The sequence below is a fragment of the Ovis aries genome, chromosome X, assembly GCF_016772045.2.
Source record: "Ovis aries strain OAR_USU_Benz2616 breed Rambouillet chromosome X, ARS-UI_Ramb_v3.0, whole genome shotgun sequence".
NCBI classification, from domain to species: Eukaryota; Metazoa; Chordata; class Mammalia; order Artiodactyla; family Bovidae; genus Ovis; species Ovis aries.
Window position 1 is genome coordinate 52,224,516 of NC_056080.1, and position 17,510 is coordinate 52,242,025.

The 17,510-nt window shown below is 36.3% G+C and overlaps 1 protein-coding gene across 5 annotated transcripts in view; it reads right to left on the minus strand.

Annotated features, from left to right (window-relative positions):
* WNK3 (WNK lysine deficient protein kinase 3) overlaps positions 1-17,510 on the minus strand; it is a 203,062-nt gene that overhangs the window by 30,135 nt on the left and 155,417 nt on the right. For all 5 annotated transcript variants that reach the window (XM_042241770.2, XM_060407816.1, XM_060407814.1 and 2 more), the window contains exons 16-21: positions 17,216-17,356; positions 15,729-16,657; positions 11,106-11,196; positions 10,435-10,565; positions 9,117-9,736; positions 6,537-6,748 (exon numbers count right to left, since the gene is read on the minus strand). In XM_042241770.2, coding sequence (XP_042097704.1) covers positions 6,537-6,748; positions 9,117-9,736; positions 10,435-10,565; positions 11,106-11,196; positions 15,729-16,657; positions 17,216-17,356 — 2,124 coding nt within the window. The remainder of the gene's footprint in view (positions 1-6,536; positions 6,749-9,116; positions 9,737-10,434; positions 10,566-11,105; positions 11,197-15,728; positions 16,658-17,215; positions 17,357-17,510) is intronic.

The window sequence follows — 17,510 nt, forward strand, 5'->3', positions numbered from 1 at the left end:
TACAATTAAGGAAAAATTAACACTAATTCTTTATAAATCCTTCTAAAAAAACAGGATACAAAAAATGGCAAAAGTCTGAAATAGGCACTAAACCAAAGAGGATATATGGATAGCAAATAAGCATAAGGGACAAAATGTCTAATATCACAAATCATCAGGGAAATGAAAATTAAAACCACCATGTAATACTACCACACACCTATTAGATTTGTTAAACTTAAGAATACCAGTAATATGATATACTGAGAGCATCCAGGGAAACCAGAAGTTTCACACATTACTGATGGAAATGGAAAATGATGCAGCTGCTTAGGAAAACAGTTTTGAAATTTGTTAAAAATTTAAAATGTACATATATATGACTGAGCAATTTTATTTCTGAGTATTTTATCCAAGTGAACTGGAAAGCTGCACATGAATATTTACAGCAGCTTTATTTGTAAAACTGAACATTGAAACAATCCTAATGTCTTTCAAAAGGAAAATAGATAAACAAGCTGTGATACATCATGCCTTGTCATGCCATGGAATATTACACAGAAAAAAAAGGAACAAGGTATTAAAACACAAAATAACTTAAAGAATAGCAAAGACAATGTTCTGAGTCAAAAAAGGCAATCTCCAAAGGCACGTTTTCTTACCATGAGATCCCATGGTTGATTAGAAAGATGTGGTGTAGTGCAAGTGCCTGACAATTAGTTTGTTTGATTGTAATATAAGTAAGTGCCTGGCATTAAGCTTTTTTTTTTTTCATGGGTGTACATGTGTTCCCCATCCTGAATCCCCCTCCCACATCCCTCCCCATCCCATCCCTCTGGGTCATCCCAGTGCACCAGCCCCAAGCACCCTGTATCATGCATCGAACCTGGACTGGCGATAGGTTTCACATATGATAATATACATGTTTCAATGCCATTCTCCCAAATCATCCCACCCTTGCCCTCTCCCACAGAGTCCAAAAAACTGTCCTATACATCTGTCTCTTTTGCTGTCATGCATACAGGGTTATCATTACCATCTTTCTTAATTCCATATATATGCATTAGTATACTGTAGTGGTGTTTCACTTTCTGGCTTACTTCACTCTGTATAATCAGCTCCAGGTTCATCCACCTCGTTAGAACTGATTCAAATGTATTCTTTTTAATGGCTGAGTAATACTCCATTGTGTATATGTACCACAGCTTTCTTATCCATTCGTCTGCTGATGGACATCTAGGTTGCTTCCATGTCCTGGCTATTATAAACAGTGATATGATGAACACTGGGGTACACGGGTCTCTTTCAGTTCTGGTTTCCTCGGTGTGTATACCTAGCAGTGGGATTACTGGGTCGTATGGCAGTTCTATTTCCAGCTTTTTAAGGAATCTCCGTACTGTTCTCCATAGTGGCTGTACTAGTTTGCATTCTCACCAACAGTGGAAGAGAGTTACTTTTTTTCCACACCCTCTCCAGCATTTATTGCTTGTAGATGTTTTGATAGCAGCCATTCTGACCAGCGTGAGGTGGTACCTCATTGTGTTTTGATTTGCATTTCTCTGATAATGAGTGACGTTGAGCATCTTTTCATGTGTTTGTTAGCCATCTGTATGTCTTCTTTGGTGAAATGTCTGTTTAGTCTTTGGCCCATTTTTTGATTGATTCATTTATTTTTCTGGAATTGAGCTGCATGAGCTGCTTCTATATTTTTGAGATTAATTCAATGTCAGTTGCTTCACTTGGTATTATTTTCTCCCATTCTGAAGGCTGTCTTTTCACCTTGCTTATAGTTTCCTTCGTTGTGTAAAAGCTTTTAAGTTCAATCAGGTCCCATTTGTTTACTTTTGCTTTTATTTCCATTACTCTGGGAGGTGGGTCATAGACGATCCTGCTGTGATTTATGTTGGAGAGTGTTTTTTTCCCTATGTTTTCCTCTAGTTTTATAGTCTCTGGTCTTACGTTTAGATCTTTAATCCATTGTGAATTTACTTCTGTGTATGGTGTTAGAAAGTGTTCTAGTTTCTTTCTTTTACAAGTGGTTGACCAGTTTTCCCAGCATCACTTGTTAAAGAGATTGTCTTTTCTCCATTATATATTCTTGCCTCCTTTGTCAAAGATAAGGTGTCCATAGATGCGTGGATTCATCTCTGAGTTTTCTATTTTGTTCCATTGATCTATATTTCTGTCTTTGTGCCAGTACCATACTGTCTTGATGACTGTGGCTTTGTAGTAGAGCCTGAAGTTAGGCAGGTTGATTCCTCCAGTTCCATTCTTCTTTCTCAAGATTGCTTTGGGTATTCGAAGTTTTTGTATTTCCATACAAATTGTGAAATTATTTGTTCTAGTTATCTGAAAAATACTGTTGGTAGCTTGATAGGGATTGCATTGAATCTATAGATTGCTTTGGGTAGTATACTCATTTTCACTATATTGATTCTTCTGATCCATGAATGTGGTATATTTCTCCATCTATTTGTGTCCTCTTTGATTTCTTTCACCAGTGTTTTATAGTTTTCTATATATAAGTCTTTAGTTTCTTTAGGTAGATATATTCCTAAGTATTTTATTCTTTTCGTTGCAATGGTGAATGGAGTTGTTTCCTTAATTTCTCTTTGTTTTCTCAGTTAGTGTATAGGAATCCAAGGGATTTCTGTGTGTTGATTTTATATCCTGCAACTTTACTATATTCATTGATTAGCTCTAGTAATTTTCTGGTGGAATCTTTAGGGCTTTCTATGTAGTGGATCATGTCATCTGCAAACAGTGAGTTTTACTTCTTCTTTTCCAATTTGAATTCCTTTTATTTCTTTTTCTGCTCTGATTGCTGTGGCCAAAACTTCCAAAACTATGTTGAATAGTAGTGGTGAAAGTGGGCACCCTTGTCTTATTCCTGATTTTAGGGGAAATGCTTTCAAATTTTCACCATTGAGGATAATGTTTGCTGTGGGTTTGTCAGATATAGCTTTTATTATGTTGACGTATGTTCCTTCTATTCCTGCTTTCTGGAAGATTTTTGTCATAAATGGATGTTGAATTTTGTCAAAGGCTTTCTCTGCATCTATTGAGATAATCATATGGTTTTTATTTTTCAATTAGTTAATGTGGTTTATTACTGTGATTTTCGGGTATTAAAGAATCCTTGCATCCCTGGGATAAAGCCCATTGGGTCATGATGTATGACCTTTTTAATATGTTGTTAGATTCTGTCTGCTAGAATTATGTTAAGGATTTTTGCATCTATGTTCATCAGTGATATTGGCCTGTATTTTTCTTGTTTTGTGGCATCTCTGTCAGGTTTTGGTATTAGGTTGATGGTAGCCTCATAGAATGAGTTTGGAAGTTTACTTTCCTCTGCAATTTTATGGAAGAGTTTGAGTAGGATAGGTGTTAGCTCATCTCTAAATTTTTGGTAGAATTCAGCTGTGAAGCTGTCTGGTCCTGGGCTTTTGTTTGCTTGAAGATTTCTGATTACAGTTTCAATTTCCGTGCTTGTGATGGGTCTGTTAAGATTTTCTATTTATTCCTGGTTCACTTTTGGAAAGTTGTACTTTTTAAGAATTTGTCCATTTCTTCCAAGTTGTCCATTTATAATAGTTTCTTATGATCCTTTGTATTCCTGTGTTGTCTGTTGTGATCTCTCCATTTTCATTTCTAATTTTATTAATTTGATTTTTCTCCCTTTGTTTCTTGATGTGCATAGCTAATGGTTTCTCAATTTTATTTATCTTCTCAAAAAACCAGCTTTTGGCTTTGTTGATTTTTGCTATGATCTCTTGTTTCTTTTGCATTTATTTCTGTCCTAATTTTTAAGATTTCTTTCCTTCTACTAACCCTGGGGTTCTTCATTTCTTCCTTTTCTAGTTGCTTTAGGTGTAGAGTTAGGTTGGCATTACGCTTTTGATTGCTGAGGTATGTATTTCAAAGTGGCTCAGTGGTAAAGAATCTGCCTGCCAGTACAGAAGACATAAAAGATTCCTGGATTGGGAAGATTCCCTGGAGAAGGATATGGCAACCCACTGCAGTATTCTTGCCTGGGAAATCTCATGGACAAATGAGCCTGGCAGGCTACAGCCCATGGGTTCTCAAAAGAGTGGGACATGACCTAACAACAAAACAATACATTTCAAAAAAATCTATCTCAAATAAACACAGTGCCAGCTATACAACTAGATAAAGATCCAGGCCACCCCACCCATGAAGCTGCCCTTTTAGAAAGTCCTGGCTGACCTAGAAAACTGATCATTTGAGTGATCCTGCTTTTCCCTCCGTGTGCTTTAATTCCTGCTCTCTTTTTAAATTTGAGATCAAATTGCCAACACCTGCTGGATCATGGAAAAAGCAAGAAAGTTCCAGAAAAACATCTATTTCTGCTTTATTGATTATGCCAAAGCCTTTGACTGTGTGGATCACAATAAACTGTGGAAAATTCTGAAAGAGATGGGAATATCAGACCACCTGACCTGCCTGTTGATAAATCTGTATACAGGTCAGGAAGCAACAGTTAGAACTGGACATGGAAAAACAGACTGGTTTCAAGTCGGAAAAGGAGTATGTCAAGGCTGTATATTGTCACCCTGCTTATTTAACTTAGATGCAGAGTACATCATGAGAAACGCTGGGCTGGAAGAAGCACAAGGTGGAATCAAGACTGCCGGGAGAAATATCAATAACCTCAGATATGCAGATGATACCACCCTTATGGCAGAAAGTGAAGAGGAACTTAAAAGCCTCTTGATGAAAGTGAAAGTAGAGAGTGAAAAGTTGGCCTAAAGCTCAACATTCAGAAAATGAAGATCATGGCATCTGGTCCCATCACTTCATGCCAAATAGATGGGGAAACTGTGGAAACAGTGTCAGACTTTATTTTTTGGGCTCCAAAATCACTGCAGATGGTGACTGCAGCCATGAAATTAAAACACTTACTCCTTTGAAGAAAAGTTATGACCAACCTAGATAGCATATTCAAAAGCAGAGACATTACTTTGCCAACGAAGGTCCATCTAGTCAAGGCTATGGTTTTCCTGTGGTCATGTATGGATGTGAGAGGTGGACTGTGAAGAACGCTGAGCACCAAAGAATTGATGCTTTTGAACTGTGGTGTTGGAGAAGACTCTTGAGAGTCCCTTGGACTGCAAGGAGATCCAAAGAGTCCATTCTGAAGGAGATCAGCCCTGGGTGTTCATTGGAAGGACTGATGCTAAAGCTGAAACTCCAGTACTTTGGCCACCCCATGCAAAGAGTTGACTCATTGGAAAAGACTCTGATGCTGGGAAAGACTGGGGGCAGGAGGAGAAGGGAACAACAGAGGATGAGATGGCTGGATGGCATCACTGACTGGATGGATGTGAGTCTGAGTGAACTCCGGGAGTTGGTGATGGACAGGGAGGCCTGGCGTACTTTGATTCATGTGGTCGCAAAGAGTCGGACACAACTGAGCGACTGAACTGAATTGAACTTATAAGGAGTGAACTTGCAAAACCCTAGGTACCCCACCCTTAACCCAAATAAATGAAGAACCCCAGGTCTGCTAATGTTTGCTCTTGCTCTCTAGCGTGTGCTCCTGTTTCTTATATCCCAACCAAACCTCTCATTATGTAGCCCCACAGAATGTGCACCCCACATAACCTGTGAATAATTAACCTTGTTTTTTCAAAGTTCCCCAGCCTTTTCTAGCTTCTAAGGGCTGCCTGTATTCCTTGGTTTGTGACCCTTTTCTGCCACCTTCAAAGCCAGTAATGCTGCATTCTCTCTGACACTGCTTCCTTTTTCACATCTTTTCTCTGACCCTTTCTTCTGCCTCTTGTACTTCAGAGGAACATTGTGATTACACTGGGCCCACTCAGATAATCCAGGATATCTATTTTAAAATGTTGATTACCATCTTTAATTCCATCTACAACCTCAATTACCCTTTGCCATACAACTGAACATAATCATAGGCTGCAAGAATTTGTACATGGACATCTTTGGGGGGAATCATTATTCTGTCTACCACAAATTCTGTTGAGATCTCACACATACCCTTATAGTTCACCCTCAACCCTCTTCTTGACTATGCAGATGGAACCAAGGAAGTCTGATGTGATTAACTTGTTTATTAGTTAAGTAGAGATTGATCATCTCTTTTTACAAATTCAAAGACATACATTTTTTCTAATATTCTCATAATAAATAAAGATCTCTTACATCAGATAGAACATGACTTTACTTTCAAGATTATCTTTGTTAGCAACAAACTCCTCAACAAACTCCAAATGCTAGACCAGTGGTTCACATTGACTACCAACATTTCAAAAACTGTTTTGGGGATTGAAATTGGGCTTCCAGGTATTTGTTTTCCAAATGAAAACAACACTCATCTGCTCTCCAAAATCTATCACCTATTCTTATCATTATTTCATTGACAAACATTCAGCACCAAAAAGAAAAGAATGTCAGAAAAATGTGTACTTCTTTAAATAATCTTAGGTTAATAAAAAATAAGTTTATTAGTGTTCCTTTTCTAATTTTGCTGATCTTTGACCTGGCTTTTAAAATCACTTATAAGACTTATTTACCTGTAGCAACTGTGCCACTGTCCACACGTGTCAAGGACTGGGGACGGCTTCGAAGTTTGCTTTTTAAAGATCTTGGTCTACGTGGTGATGCAGGTGATACAGGAGCTTCTGATGATTGGACTTTGCTATCTTTAATCGCTCGAAGGCGTTCATAGAGATCCTGTAGCTCCTTATTCTGCTGGGTTTGAAGATTTACCACCTCCTGAATATGTCTGAAGGAAAATCATGCAGAAAGCACTTTAATGGCACAGGAGCCATATAGATGAGCCAAGGAACTCTACCAGTAAAAGTAAAGTTTAACGAGCAATTTAGATTAAGAATGTGGAAATACAGAATATTTTCACAAAACTAAGATGATCAGTGCCTTCCTTAAGTGCAACATTAATCAGACATAAAGAAAAAGCTCAATAAATTGACAAGAACAAATTTATAAAACCTCAATATAGTAAAAGATAATTTAAAAAATTAAAGTTCCATAGTACTGATAATATTAGCATGATTATATGTTACAAGTATAAATAGGAAAAAAATTTTCAACATAGTAAAAGGTTAATATTCAGAACATATAAATATCTGCCAAAAATCAATGACTGTATAGAAAAGGGGGGGAAATAATAAGAAAAAGTAACTCTAAAGGAAAGGATATACAAGTAGCTAATAAATATGAGATGATGTACAACCTTAGTATTAATTAGAACACAAATTTTAAAAATAATTTTTATTCATCTGAGTGGAATAAAATTAAAAGAATCAATAACACCCAGTCTAATGTTGTGAAGGAGTGGGAAAACAGGCACTTGTACAAACCTCTAATCCAGCAATTCCACTTTTAGGTATCTATCCTTCTAATATAAGTACACAAACATAAAAGGATGTTCACTTCAACATTTTTTATATAAGCAAAATATGGGATAAAACTGAAATTCTCATTAAGGAGGGATTAAATAAACTTTGGGGCTTTCCAGGTGGTGCAGTGGTGAAGAATCCACCTGCCAATGCAGGATACGAGGGGTTAATCCCTGGGTAGGAAAGATGCCCTTGAGAAGGAGATAGCAACCCACTCCAGTATTCTTGCCTGGAAAATTTCATGGACAGAGGATCCTGGCAGGCTACAGTTCATGGGGTTGCAAAGAGTTAGATGCAACTGTGCACACATACACACAAATAAACTTTAAATGGCTATATGCTATCCCAATGCATGGAATAAAGATTATTTGTGCAAACATGAAGAGGAGACAATGTTAAGCCAAAAAATGCAGAATAACATGTATATTATGATCCTACTTTTATAAACTTAAAAACTATATTTGTAAATGCATAAAAAATGACAGACAAGTTATATACCAGTGGTTGCCTATGAGAAATGAGGTTATAGCATGAGAAATAGACTGTTTTGTGTGCATTTTTACTGTTGTAATATTATGATTTATAATTAAAAAAGATGTTATTTGATCTCGGTCCCTATTCCTGGCACACTGTTCCTAAAACCCTTGTAATTTTCTAAATAGTAAGAGTGATCAGAGAATCTTTTGTTACAATGTTTGGTCTTTTGTCCTCAAATAGCTCCAGTTCCTGAAATATTTCCAGAGTGATAAAGGAATGTCTCATTATTCAAAACAAGCCCCTTTAAATCACAAAATGACTTTTGGATAGCCCCTAAGGATGGGTACCTCTAAGGAGGGAAAAGAGGCTGGAGGTTGAATTAATTACCAATGGCCAATGATTTACTCAATCATGCCTACATAATGAAGTTTCCATAAAAATCTGTGAATTACAGGGATTCTGAGAGCTTCCAGGTTGATGAAGGCATGGAGGTGCTGGGATAGTGGCACTCCTCAGAGGCCATGAAGTTCCTTGCCCCTTCTATACCTTGCCATCTGGCTGTTCTTGAGTTGCATCCTTTTATAATAAACCAATAATCTAGTAAGAAAACTGTTTTCCTGAGTTCTATAAGCCATTCTAGCAAGTTAATCAAACCTGAGGAGAGGTTTGTGGAAACCTGTGGTAACAGGTTGGTCAGAAGCATAGGTAACACTACTTGGACTTGTGATGGGCACCTGAAGGGGGCAGTCTTGTGGGACTGAGCCCTTAGCCTCTGGGATCTGATGCTATCTTTGTAGTTTTCAATCATAAATTTTTTTGAATCATTAAAATGTCACCAGGGCTTCTCTGGTAGCTCAGCTGGTAAAGAATCCACCTGCAATGCAAGAGACCCTGGTTCAATTCCTGGGTCGGGAAGATCCCCTGGAGAAGGGATAGACTACCCACTCCAGGCTTCCCTGGTGGCTCAGATGGTTAAGAATCTGCCTGCAATGCAGGAGACCTGGGTTCAATCCCTAGGTTGGGAAGATCCCCTGGAGGAGGGCATTGCGACCCACTCCAATATTCTTGCCTGGACAATCCCCATAGACAGAGGAGCCTGGCGGGCTACAGTCCATGGGGTCTCAAAGAGTAGGACACAACTGAGTGACTAATCACACAGCACAAAATGTCACCAATCTCAATTAGCTACCAGTCAAATACTTAGTTCTATAAAACCCAAAGCAATCAGATTTGTTACAAAAGAGAAACAGTTCTTACTTTTCTCTTAATCTTTGAAGCTCCACCTTTAAGTCCTCATCCTCTATTTCTGACTCATCATCACTGCTCATTGGGGAAGACGGTGAATAAAAGTGTGAGCTCTGTGTTTGAACACAGGCTTTTTCTTCACAGAGTGGTAAGTGCTTTTCTCTCTCTGTACCAGTCTTTGCCACTGATTTCCCTCTGTCAGGAAGAGCAGCTGAAAATTCACTATTAGAGCTAGGCTGTTTCCTAGCAGTAAGTATCTCTCTCTCTTTAAGTAGTTCAGATCCAGACTGCATGCTACTTCCTGTGGCTGAATTTTCTTCCAATTCCTTTTCTGTAGTCATCGAAGATATATCAGTTTCACAAGCTATACTAAAAGATGAAAAGTTGTCAGTTTGTTTGGAAATTCTTGGATCTTCTTTGAAGGTTTCGTGAAGAGCTTGTAACTTCTGAGAAGAAAGTGAAGTTTGTGGATTGTGTGTGACAGGTTCCATTTCTACAAATTGAGACTTTGCTGTGTCAGTAAAGGCTAAAGTTTCTTCACTAGACTGACTTGTCATTTTATTGAATGTTGATATGTGTTCTATTCCAAAAGATGTCACTTCCGCTGACTCCTGCTGGGGAACTGTAATCACCTGAAATACAAAAAGGCAGAGGTGGCTGGCTCTGCCTAACCAAAGAGTAAACCCACAAAGAAATTCAATATATTATATGGTATAGACAATTGGATGGTCTTCTGTGATGTACACACATTGATAATACCAAAACTTTAAAATACTTTCACTGCAGGGGCCATAGATTTGACCCCTAGTCAGGGAAGTTCTGCATGTCACATGGAGCAACCAAAGGAAAAAAAAAAAGTTTAAAAAAATCCCATTTATTCTTGCCATATTCAAAGGTTTTCGGTTGGGCCCTTTGTAAATTCAGTTGGCTACATATTGCTCAAATACAATTCTGCAATTAAAACATTCCATAGGTGCACATACAACTAACACCATTTTATAAACCATATATACTTCAATAAAAAATTTAAAATATTTTAATTGCCAAGATTCTAAAGGACATGAAATTAGATTTATAAAAAAGATGACCCAACCACCCACCAAAAAACAATGACACAGATCTATGTTCTGTTCCAGTTACTAAAATCCTCATTTCTTTAGACTCACCTTTAGTGGATGGCTACAGAAGGTGAGAAGATGCATATAAGGGGGAAAAATTAAATATGATAATAATCTACATTTAAAATAATTACCATCTACAGACCTAGATCTTCAATGCTGTCACCTTTCATAATGCCCCTATAGAAAATGATTCTACCAAAGACACAAACCTGAAACCGACCCCGCTGAAATGATCCACTCATTGCTTTACATTTACTCAAAGACCTAGTATCAGTTGTGGACTCTCCTGTCAGATGAATGGGGTCAGGAACAACAGCTGATCTCGTATCTTCTGTTTCCACTGCAAGTTTTGCCAAATTGTAAGCAGAAAGGAGAAAATTGTTTGTTAATATTACATTTGTTTGCATTACCAGAAATGAAGAAAAGTAGAAAAAGCTTAACTCCTGCTAGACAATTAAAAAAGTGTTAATGTAATAAGCAACACTGTAGAAGCCCCTACCTCTAAATCAGACATTTCAAGATTTATCCTGAGACTTAGTGTCCATATGAAATGAATACTTTAAAACTGAATTAGTTACAAAAGGAAAAATAAAATGGAAATGACATTAATGGGATGTGTTACATACATGGGCTATATGGAAAAGGTGGCAAGATTTATGTATGAATAACAACAGAAAGAAACAGAAGTAAATGAAAAATGATGTTACCTAGTCTATGTCCCTGACTGTAAGCACACTACCTTGACGGACTTTTGATCTCTTGAAAAAGCTGGTTGACTGCCGTAGCCTGTATGCCCAGCTTTTTAATTTGCGAGTCCAGGATTTCTTGCTAATAGGATTTTTGAGACTAGGACAAGTAAAGCTTAGGCCAAAATATCCACCTCCTGTCTGCAGATGAATGGCTCCACCACTTGACACAGCAGCAGGATAGGCCTCTGGATCTCCCGGAAGTGAAGCATCTGGGGACATCTCCTAATGGAGACAAAAAGAGGAAAGCCAAAATGGTAATAATTTACGTGAGGCAGAGCAGTTATTTATACCATTGGAGTTTCTTGTATGGACCAATTAGCAATCAAAAACAAAATGCTATGTATATTTCTATTAATAGTACTATGTCAGACTAAACCTGAAGTATTGAACTTACAGGAATTAAGCCTTCTTTTTCTTTAAAAATATTATTTAGACTTCAGATAAATAAAATCATAGAATATTAAATTTCTACCCTAGAATATTTTTCATCATAGCAACTTTGAAAACTGAAAATTAAAATCTGAACTAAAGAACCTTCATTATACCAACTTGCTAAAAAAAAAAAGTTAGTTAAATCTTATGATCTTAAAATGGAAATTTTCATCTATGCTTATATTACTTAAGACAGTTAAAGATGCCTGACACACATGATAAACACAGAAAATCAAGATATCTAGGCATTTAGATTTACAGAAATATATTACCAAATCAAATTTATTACATTATGTAATCACACAGAAATTTAATTTAAAATGGATCTCAAAATTATTTGAAATTCAAACTCTAAAAATTGTTAACATCAGGCCACAGCTGACTATAAAATCACACTTCCCTCTTCTTGTATCCCCATTTTTCCCCCGAAAAATAAGAATTAACTGCTGTTTCTGAGTACTTTAAAAATAAATTCCTTATAATAACTCATACAAAAAATTAATATACACAGCCACAAATACTTTGGGAAACCTGAGAATGGCCCCTACAAATTTAGAAAATTAAAAAGTATTGAAAAGCTCAAAGAATAGGATTTAGCATTTGTCTGAAGGAAGATCGCCTGAAGTGAAGTGAAGTCGCTCAGTCGTGCCCGACTCTTTCAGACCGCATGGACTGTACCCTGCCAGGCTCCTCCATCCATGGGATTTTCCAGGCAAGAATACTGGGGTGGGTTGCCATTTCCTTCTCCAAAACAGCCTAAAAGCAGCACTAAGTAATCTGCAGTTTGGGATAAGCACTTTTAATACTTAGAGTCAACAGTCATTAAAAGTAAAATTCCAAACAACTAGTTTTTATTTTCCAAAGTCCTATTTTGGACTAAAATACTACTTTCGTAAAAAGAAAAAAAAACTCTCAATAACATTGGTCCCACTGAAATTACAGAAAAGATTTTTATTAAGTAATAACTGGATCAAGATGATAAATTAAATACAAGTTCTAGCTTCTCTTATCAACCCAAAGCTATAAGTGCAACAGGAAAAACAGATGTAAACACAGGCATATAAGATTAAAGGAGGAAAAAGTAGCCTCCTTTAATCTGCATAATGACATATACAAGAACTGTTTCAAAATGCAGTAAACTCAGGTGGGAGATATGGGCAGCAGGAGAGAGCACCCTGAACAACCAAAAGGATGAGTAGCTGGACAGAATGCTTGCAAAGCTACACACAATTTGTCTCCTATCTGTCACTTTAACATCATCTTGTAACACCCTACTACTTACTGGCCTTCTTTTGGTTCCTAAAACAGGTCTCTACCTGTGAATATCACCATCACAAACAAATCCTTCTGTGACTACCCTATCTAAAGTAATTCCTTAGTCATCCTATCGTAGCCCTTTTAATTTGTTTAGGATTTACTTTCCCCCACTAGAGTGTGAGTTCCACAAAAAATACAGATCTTGACTTATTCACTGCTCAGTAGATATCCACTGAATGGAAGAGTGAACTGGTTAGGGTACCAAAGAAGGAACAGCCAGGCAGTTCTGCACCTTCCTACCCCACCTCGATAACAAAGAAAAGACATCAGAGGCATCTGCTCCCAAATAAGAGTGGCAAGAGGAAAATGTTTGTGGCCAAGAAAAATATCAGCAATATAGGGAGGAGATAAGATCTAGGAGTAAGGGGAAGCCCTGCTACTTTTGAAGACTAGCTATTAGACCTCCCTCTAGGCAGCATCAGAGACAAGTCGCAATAACCAGTGCCAGGAAGCATGTCCCATGCCTCCCTCATAATTACTAGAGTAAGAATATAGTAATTATATATAACATTTACAAACAGACCAAAAGGGAATCTCATGGGGGAAAAAGAAAAACTGAGTACACAATGAAGAATCACCAACACTTTTGGGAAATCAGTACTTTAAGAAAACACTAAACTCAACAAATAGAATAGCCAAGGAAATAGCATTAATAACATAGAATAAGGCTTTAATATCTAAAAAGACATGTGTGAATATACTACATCCATAAGAAAAAGAAATTATTAGAAATTAAAAATATAATCCTTTACATAAAAAATAGCTGAATAGGAGATTATAAACAGCTTATAAATAGAGAAATTCTCCCAGTACAAAAGGCAAAAGGACAACGAGATGGAAAACATGAAATGAAAAGTTAAATAGATAAGAAAAAAAGTAAATGAAGAAATAAAACTGTCTATTCACAGATGATATGATCTTATATATTATATAGAATATCCACCAAAAGCTATTACAGCTAATAAACAAAACAAAGTAGAAGGATATAACATCAACAATCAGAAATCAATTGTATTTCTATATGCTACCAATGAAAAATCAGAAAAGGAAATTTTAAAAAGCAATTTCATTTATAATAACAATAAAGAGAATAAAATAACAAACTGCTGGAACAACTTGATGATCACATGCAGAAAAATGAAGCTGGATCTTTATCTCACACCATATACAAAAATTAACTCAAAATGATGCTACTATCAGGATGAGGAACATGTGTATACCTGTGGCAGATTCATGTTGATGTATGGCAAAAACAATATAATATTGTAAAGTAATTAACCTCCAATTAAAATAAATAAATTAAAAAATGAAATAAAGACTTTTTGGACATTTAAAAAATCAAATTGCTAATCCATGCAACATATTTAAAAATATTATTTATAGAAGCATTTGAGGAGGAAAACAAAATGGAATTCTAGGACACCAGAAACAGTGGCAGGTAATAAGTTTGATCAAATGGACATTTGAAACAAATAAAAGAATCCATTTGACTTTGACACTTGGAAGATTTTCTTTTGAGCAAAAAAGCTTAAATAATAGAGAGAATTACATTTCATTTTTTATGGTTCTAATCACATTACATGATCATCAGATAACACATATAATATGTTATTTACCGATTTTCAATTCTTCCAATCAACCTACAGACAAGGCATAACCAACTATTAAAAAATGTAGATGTTATAAACTTTGCTAATGCTAAAATGCAATTTAAGTAATAAAAAATGGGAGGTGTATAGGGAAGAAAAATAGAGGAAAGAGAAAATATAATTTCTCCACCATTCAGAGAAATAGTCAGATTTTATTGTAGGAAATTGCTAAATCCAAAAATTAGTAAGTACAAGTTATTAATAGCAATGACCACAAGAACTAAAACCAGGAACTTAAATGTTTGGGGAGTGGGAGTGTCAACACAACAATTTAATTTCCTATCCTTCTGAAATTTTGTGTTTATGCATTAACTGCATAATTTTAAATTACTAGTTTATAAAAAAATAAGTTATTTTTATTCAATGGGATGTTATGCTGTTAGGTGAGGTAAAACTATGGATTCTGATATGGATAGATGTCTGTAAGTGGCAGAAAAAATGCAGAACAGTACATGTATATAAGGAAGTATATGTATATAAATATACAGTATATATCTGTATCTTTGTAAATAGATATAATACATATAAAAAAGTGCTATATAAATATTTGTATGTTAGTTAAAACCATGTCTGGGAAGATTTATTAACAGCTGTGTCTATAGGTTTGGAAGTGGGGTGGATTTTACTTTATATATATGCATATACTACTTATATATTAATAATAATAGAGATACAGTGATAAATATTTGTAAATGTCTATGATATACTATAAAATAAAAAATTAAGTTGTAGACCAATATGTTTATAGCACAATCCAATTTTATTGAATAAAAAGTTATAGGTTTTTATCTAGATCTGTATAAGCTTAAGTCAAGAAGGATAAGTACCATATAGTGGATAAGCACCAGATAGTGGTTATCCCTACGAGCTGAAGGAACAGAAAAGAGAAGTTAAATTCTTACATTAAATACATTGAGAAAAAAACAAATCAGGAGATTATGGGGGATTTTAATTTTCTTAAAAATTTTTTTTTCAAATAAAAAACCCACAAACAAGATTAAATTAGAACCATAAAATTTTAAAAAGGAAACTGATAATAGGTATTTTTAAGTGGAAATCTAAAAGCAAGTTCTTCCTATCCCCTAAAACAATCTATCAGTCCTGTTCTGTCATTAATATAAACATAAACATTGCTCACAAGTTCCTAGCTAATTCAACAGAGGGGTCTCACCAAAGATAGTTCTACTGCCTCTATTAAGAAGTTTTAGGCCCCTGCATCCTAAGCCATGGCCTTTTAAACACCTGTGACCTCAGAATCTTATGACATAGATAATTTCATTTCAAAGGACAGAACTTTAGAAAAGAAGGCATTTCTTTTAAAAGCATAAGGAATTGGTTAGAAAGAATGATACTTACATGTAAACATAATTCGCTGGGTATAGAAGTTATCACATTCAGGTCCCTTTTGAACACTGATATGTTAGCAGGCTGATTCACAGCCACATTGGACAGAATCTTAGAGCCTGTCTGCTGAAAATTAGGGGACTGTGCAGTACTATCTTGAATTCCACAGTGACTGGTGCCTATGACTTCTGGCACTGGACATGAGAGTACATCTTCAGCAGAGGAAGAAAATGGAGAGTCTATGCTTTGGGTATCCTTCTGACTCTCAGGGTAGATGCTAGGTATGTTATGCTCCTGATAGAGCAAATTTCTTAATTTTTCATCCAGAGTTTTAATTCGGTTGTCTGCAAATTCCATTTTTGGAGGTCTTTCCCCATCTGATTCCAGGACAGTAGAGGATAGAAGGCTGGTTGGTTCAAGGCCAGGATTCTGAGTGGGAACAACCATCTTAGGAGAACTTGCTTCCATGTTCACTGCAGTTTCTCCTTCTTGGGAAATGAATTCTGCATCCGTAGTTCGCTGCTGCACTAGTAAGGATTGAGGCTTTTGATCAGATATAAATGCCGGGGTTGTAAGACAATTAGTAGCAATCTGAGTTGACTCATCAGAAGCTGCCTGACTGGCAGCTTGGTGACCTGGATACACAGGTAGAAATATGCCTGCTTCATTGGTGAGTCCCTCACATTCAAGTGGAACTGCACGAACCGAAGTAGCAGTATGACCAGAACTACTAGCAACTAGTGCCGTTATTTGCTTGTCATCTTCTACTTGATAAAGTATAGCTGGCTGCTTAGTTTCTACACTGGCATATTCAGAAATCTTACCATCAACTACATCCTTGTGTTGTGATGTGGAGGTGAAAAGTACACGCTGGCACGGATTACTTTCTAGAGTAAGCAGTGTGTCCTGTGTTATTTCCTTATTACTTATGTTTCTTGGACCTGAAATAATAACAAAGAATGGCTAAGCATGTATTGGTAAGCACAAAGCATAGACTAGTCCAAACTCAAAAGGGACAAGGAGGAACAAGGTGCAGAACCAGTGTGAAACTACTCTTGTAAATAAGAATCAAAATACACAGAATTCAACCTGACAAGGAGAAAAACCTTTTTTTTTTTTCATAAATAATGAAATTTAAATGGCTTAAGTTATATTCTAATATTAACATCTTCAAAAATGCTTATGGAAATTCTCTTAAATGAAATATAATACCCATATTGTTGTTCAGTCACTAGTCATGTCCAACTCTTGGCGACCCTATGGACTGTAGCACGCCAGACTTCCCTGTCCTTTCCTATCTCCCAGAGTTTGCTCAAATTCATGTCCATTGAGTTGGTGATACTATCTAATCATCTCATCCTCTGCTGCCCTCTTCTCCTTTTGCCTTCAATCTTTTCCAGCATCAGAGTCTTTTCCATGAAAACAACTTAAAGATATGGTATATATTTTGCATCCCCATCTTCTAGGTCTGAATAAAGGTGCAGACAACAAACACTTACTAGAAAGTAGGTTTAACCCAGGAACTGTAGGCATGTACTGCTGAAGAGAAGGAGAAGATTGAGCCTCCCGGTTTCTTATTGTCTGATTTATACAAAATCGCCATCGACCAACTGGGGATGACTGAGGAGGAGCAGATTCATCTGTAGAAAGAATTGGCAAAAATTAATATGGTAAGCAACTGTCAATATGTTTAACTTGTTAACTAAGAAAATCAGGTTAAAACAACAAATTGTCTTTTATCTCCATTTCCAACAGCACTAGGCTAACTTACTTCTAAGACCAGACCTCCCAAAC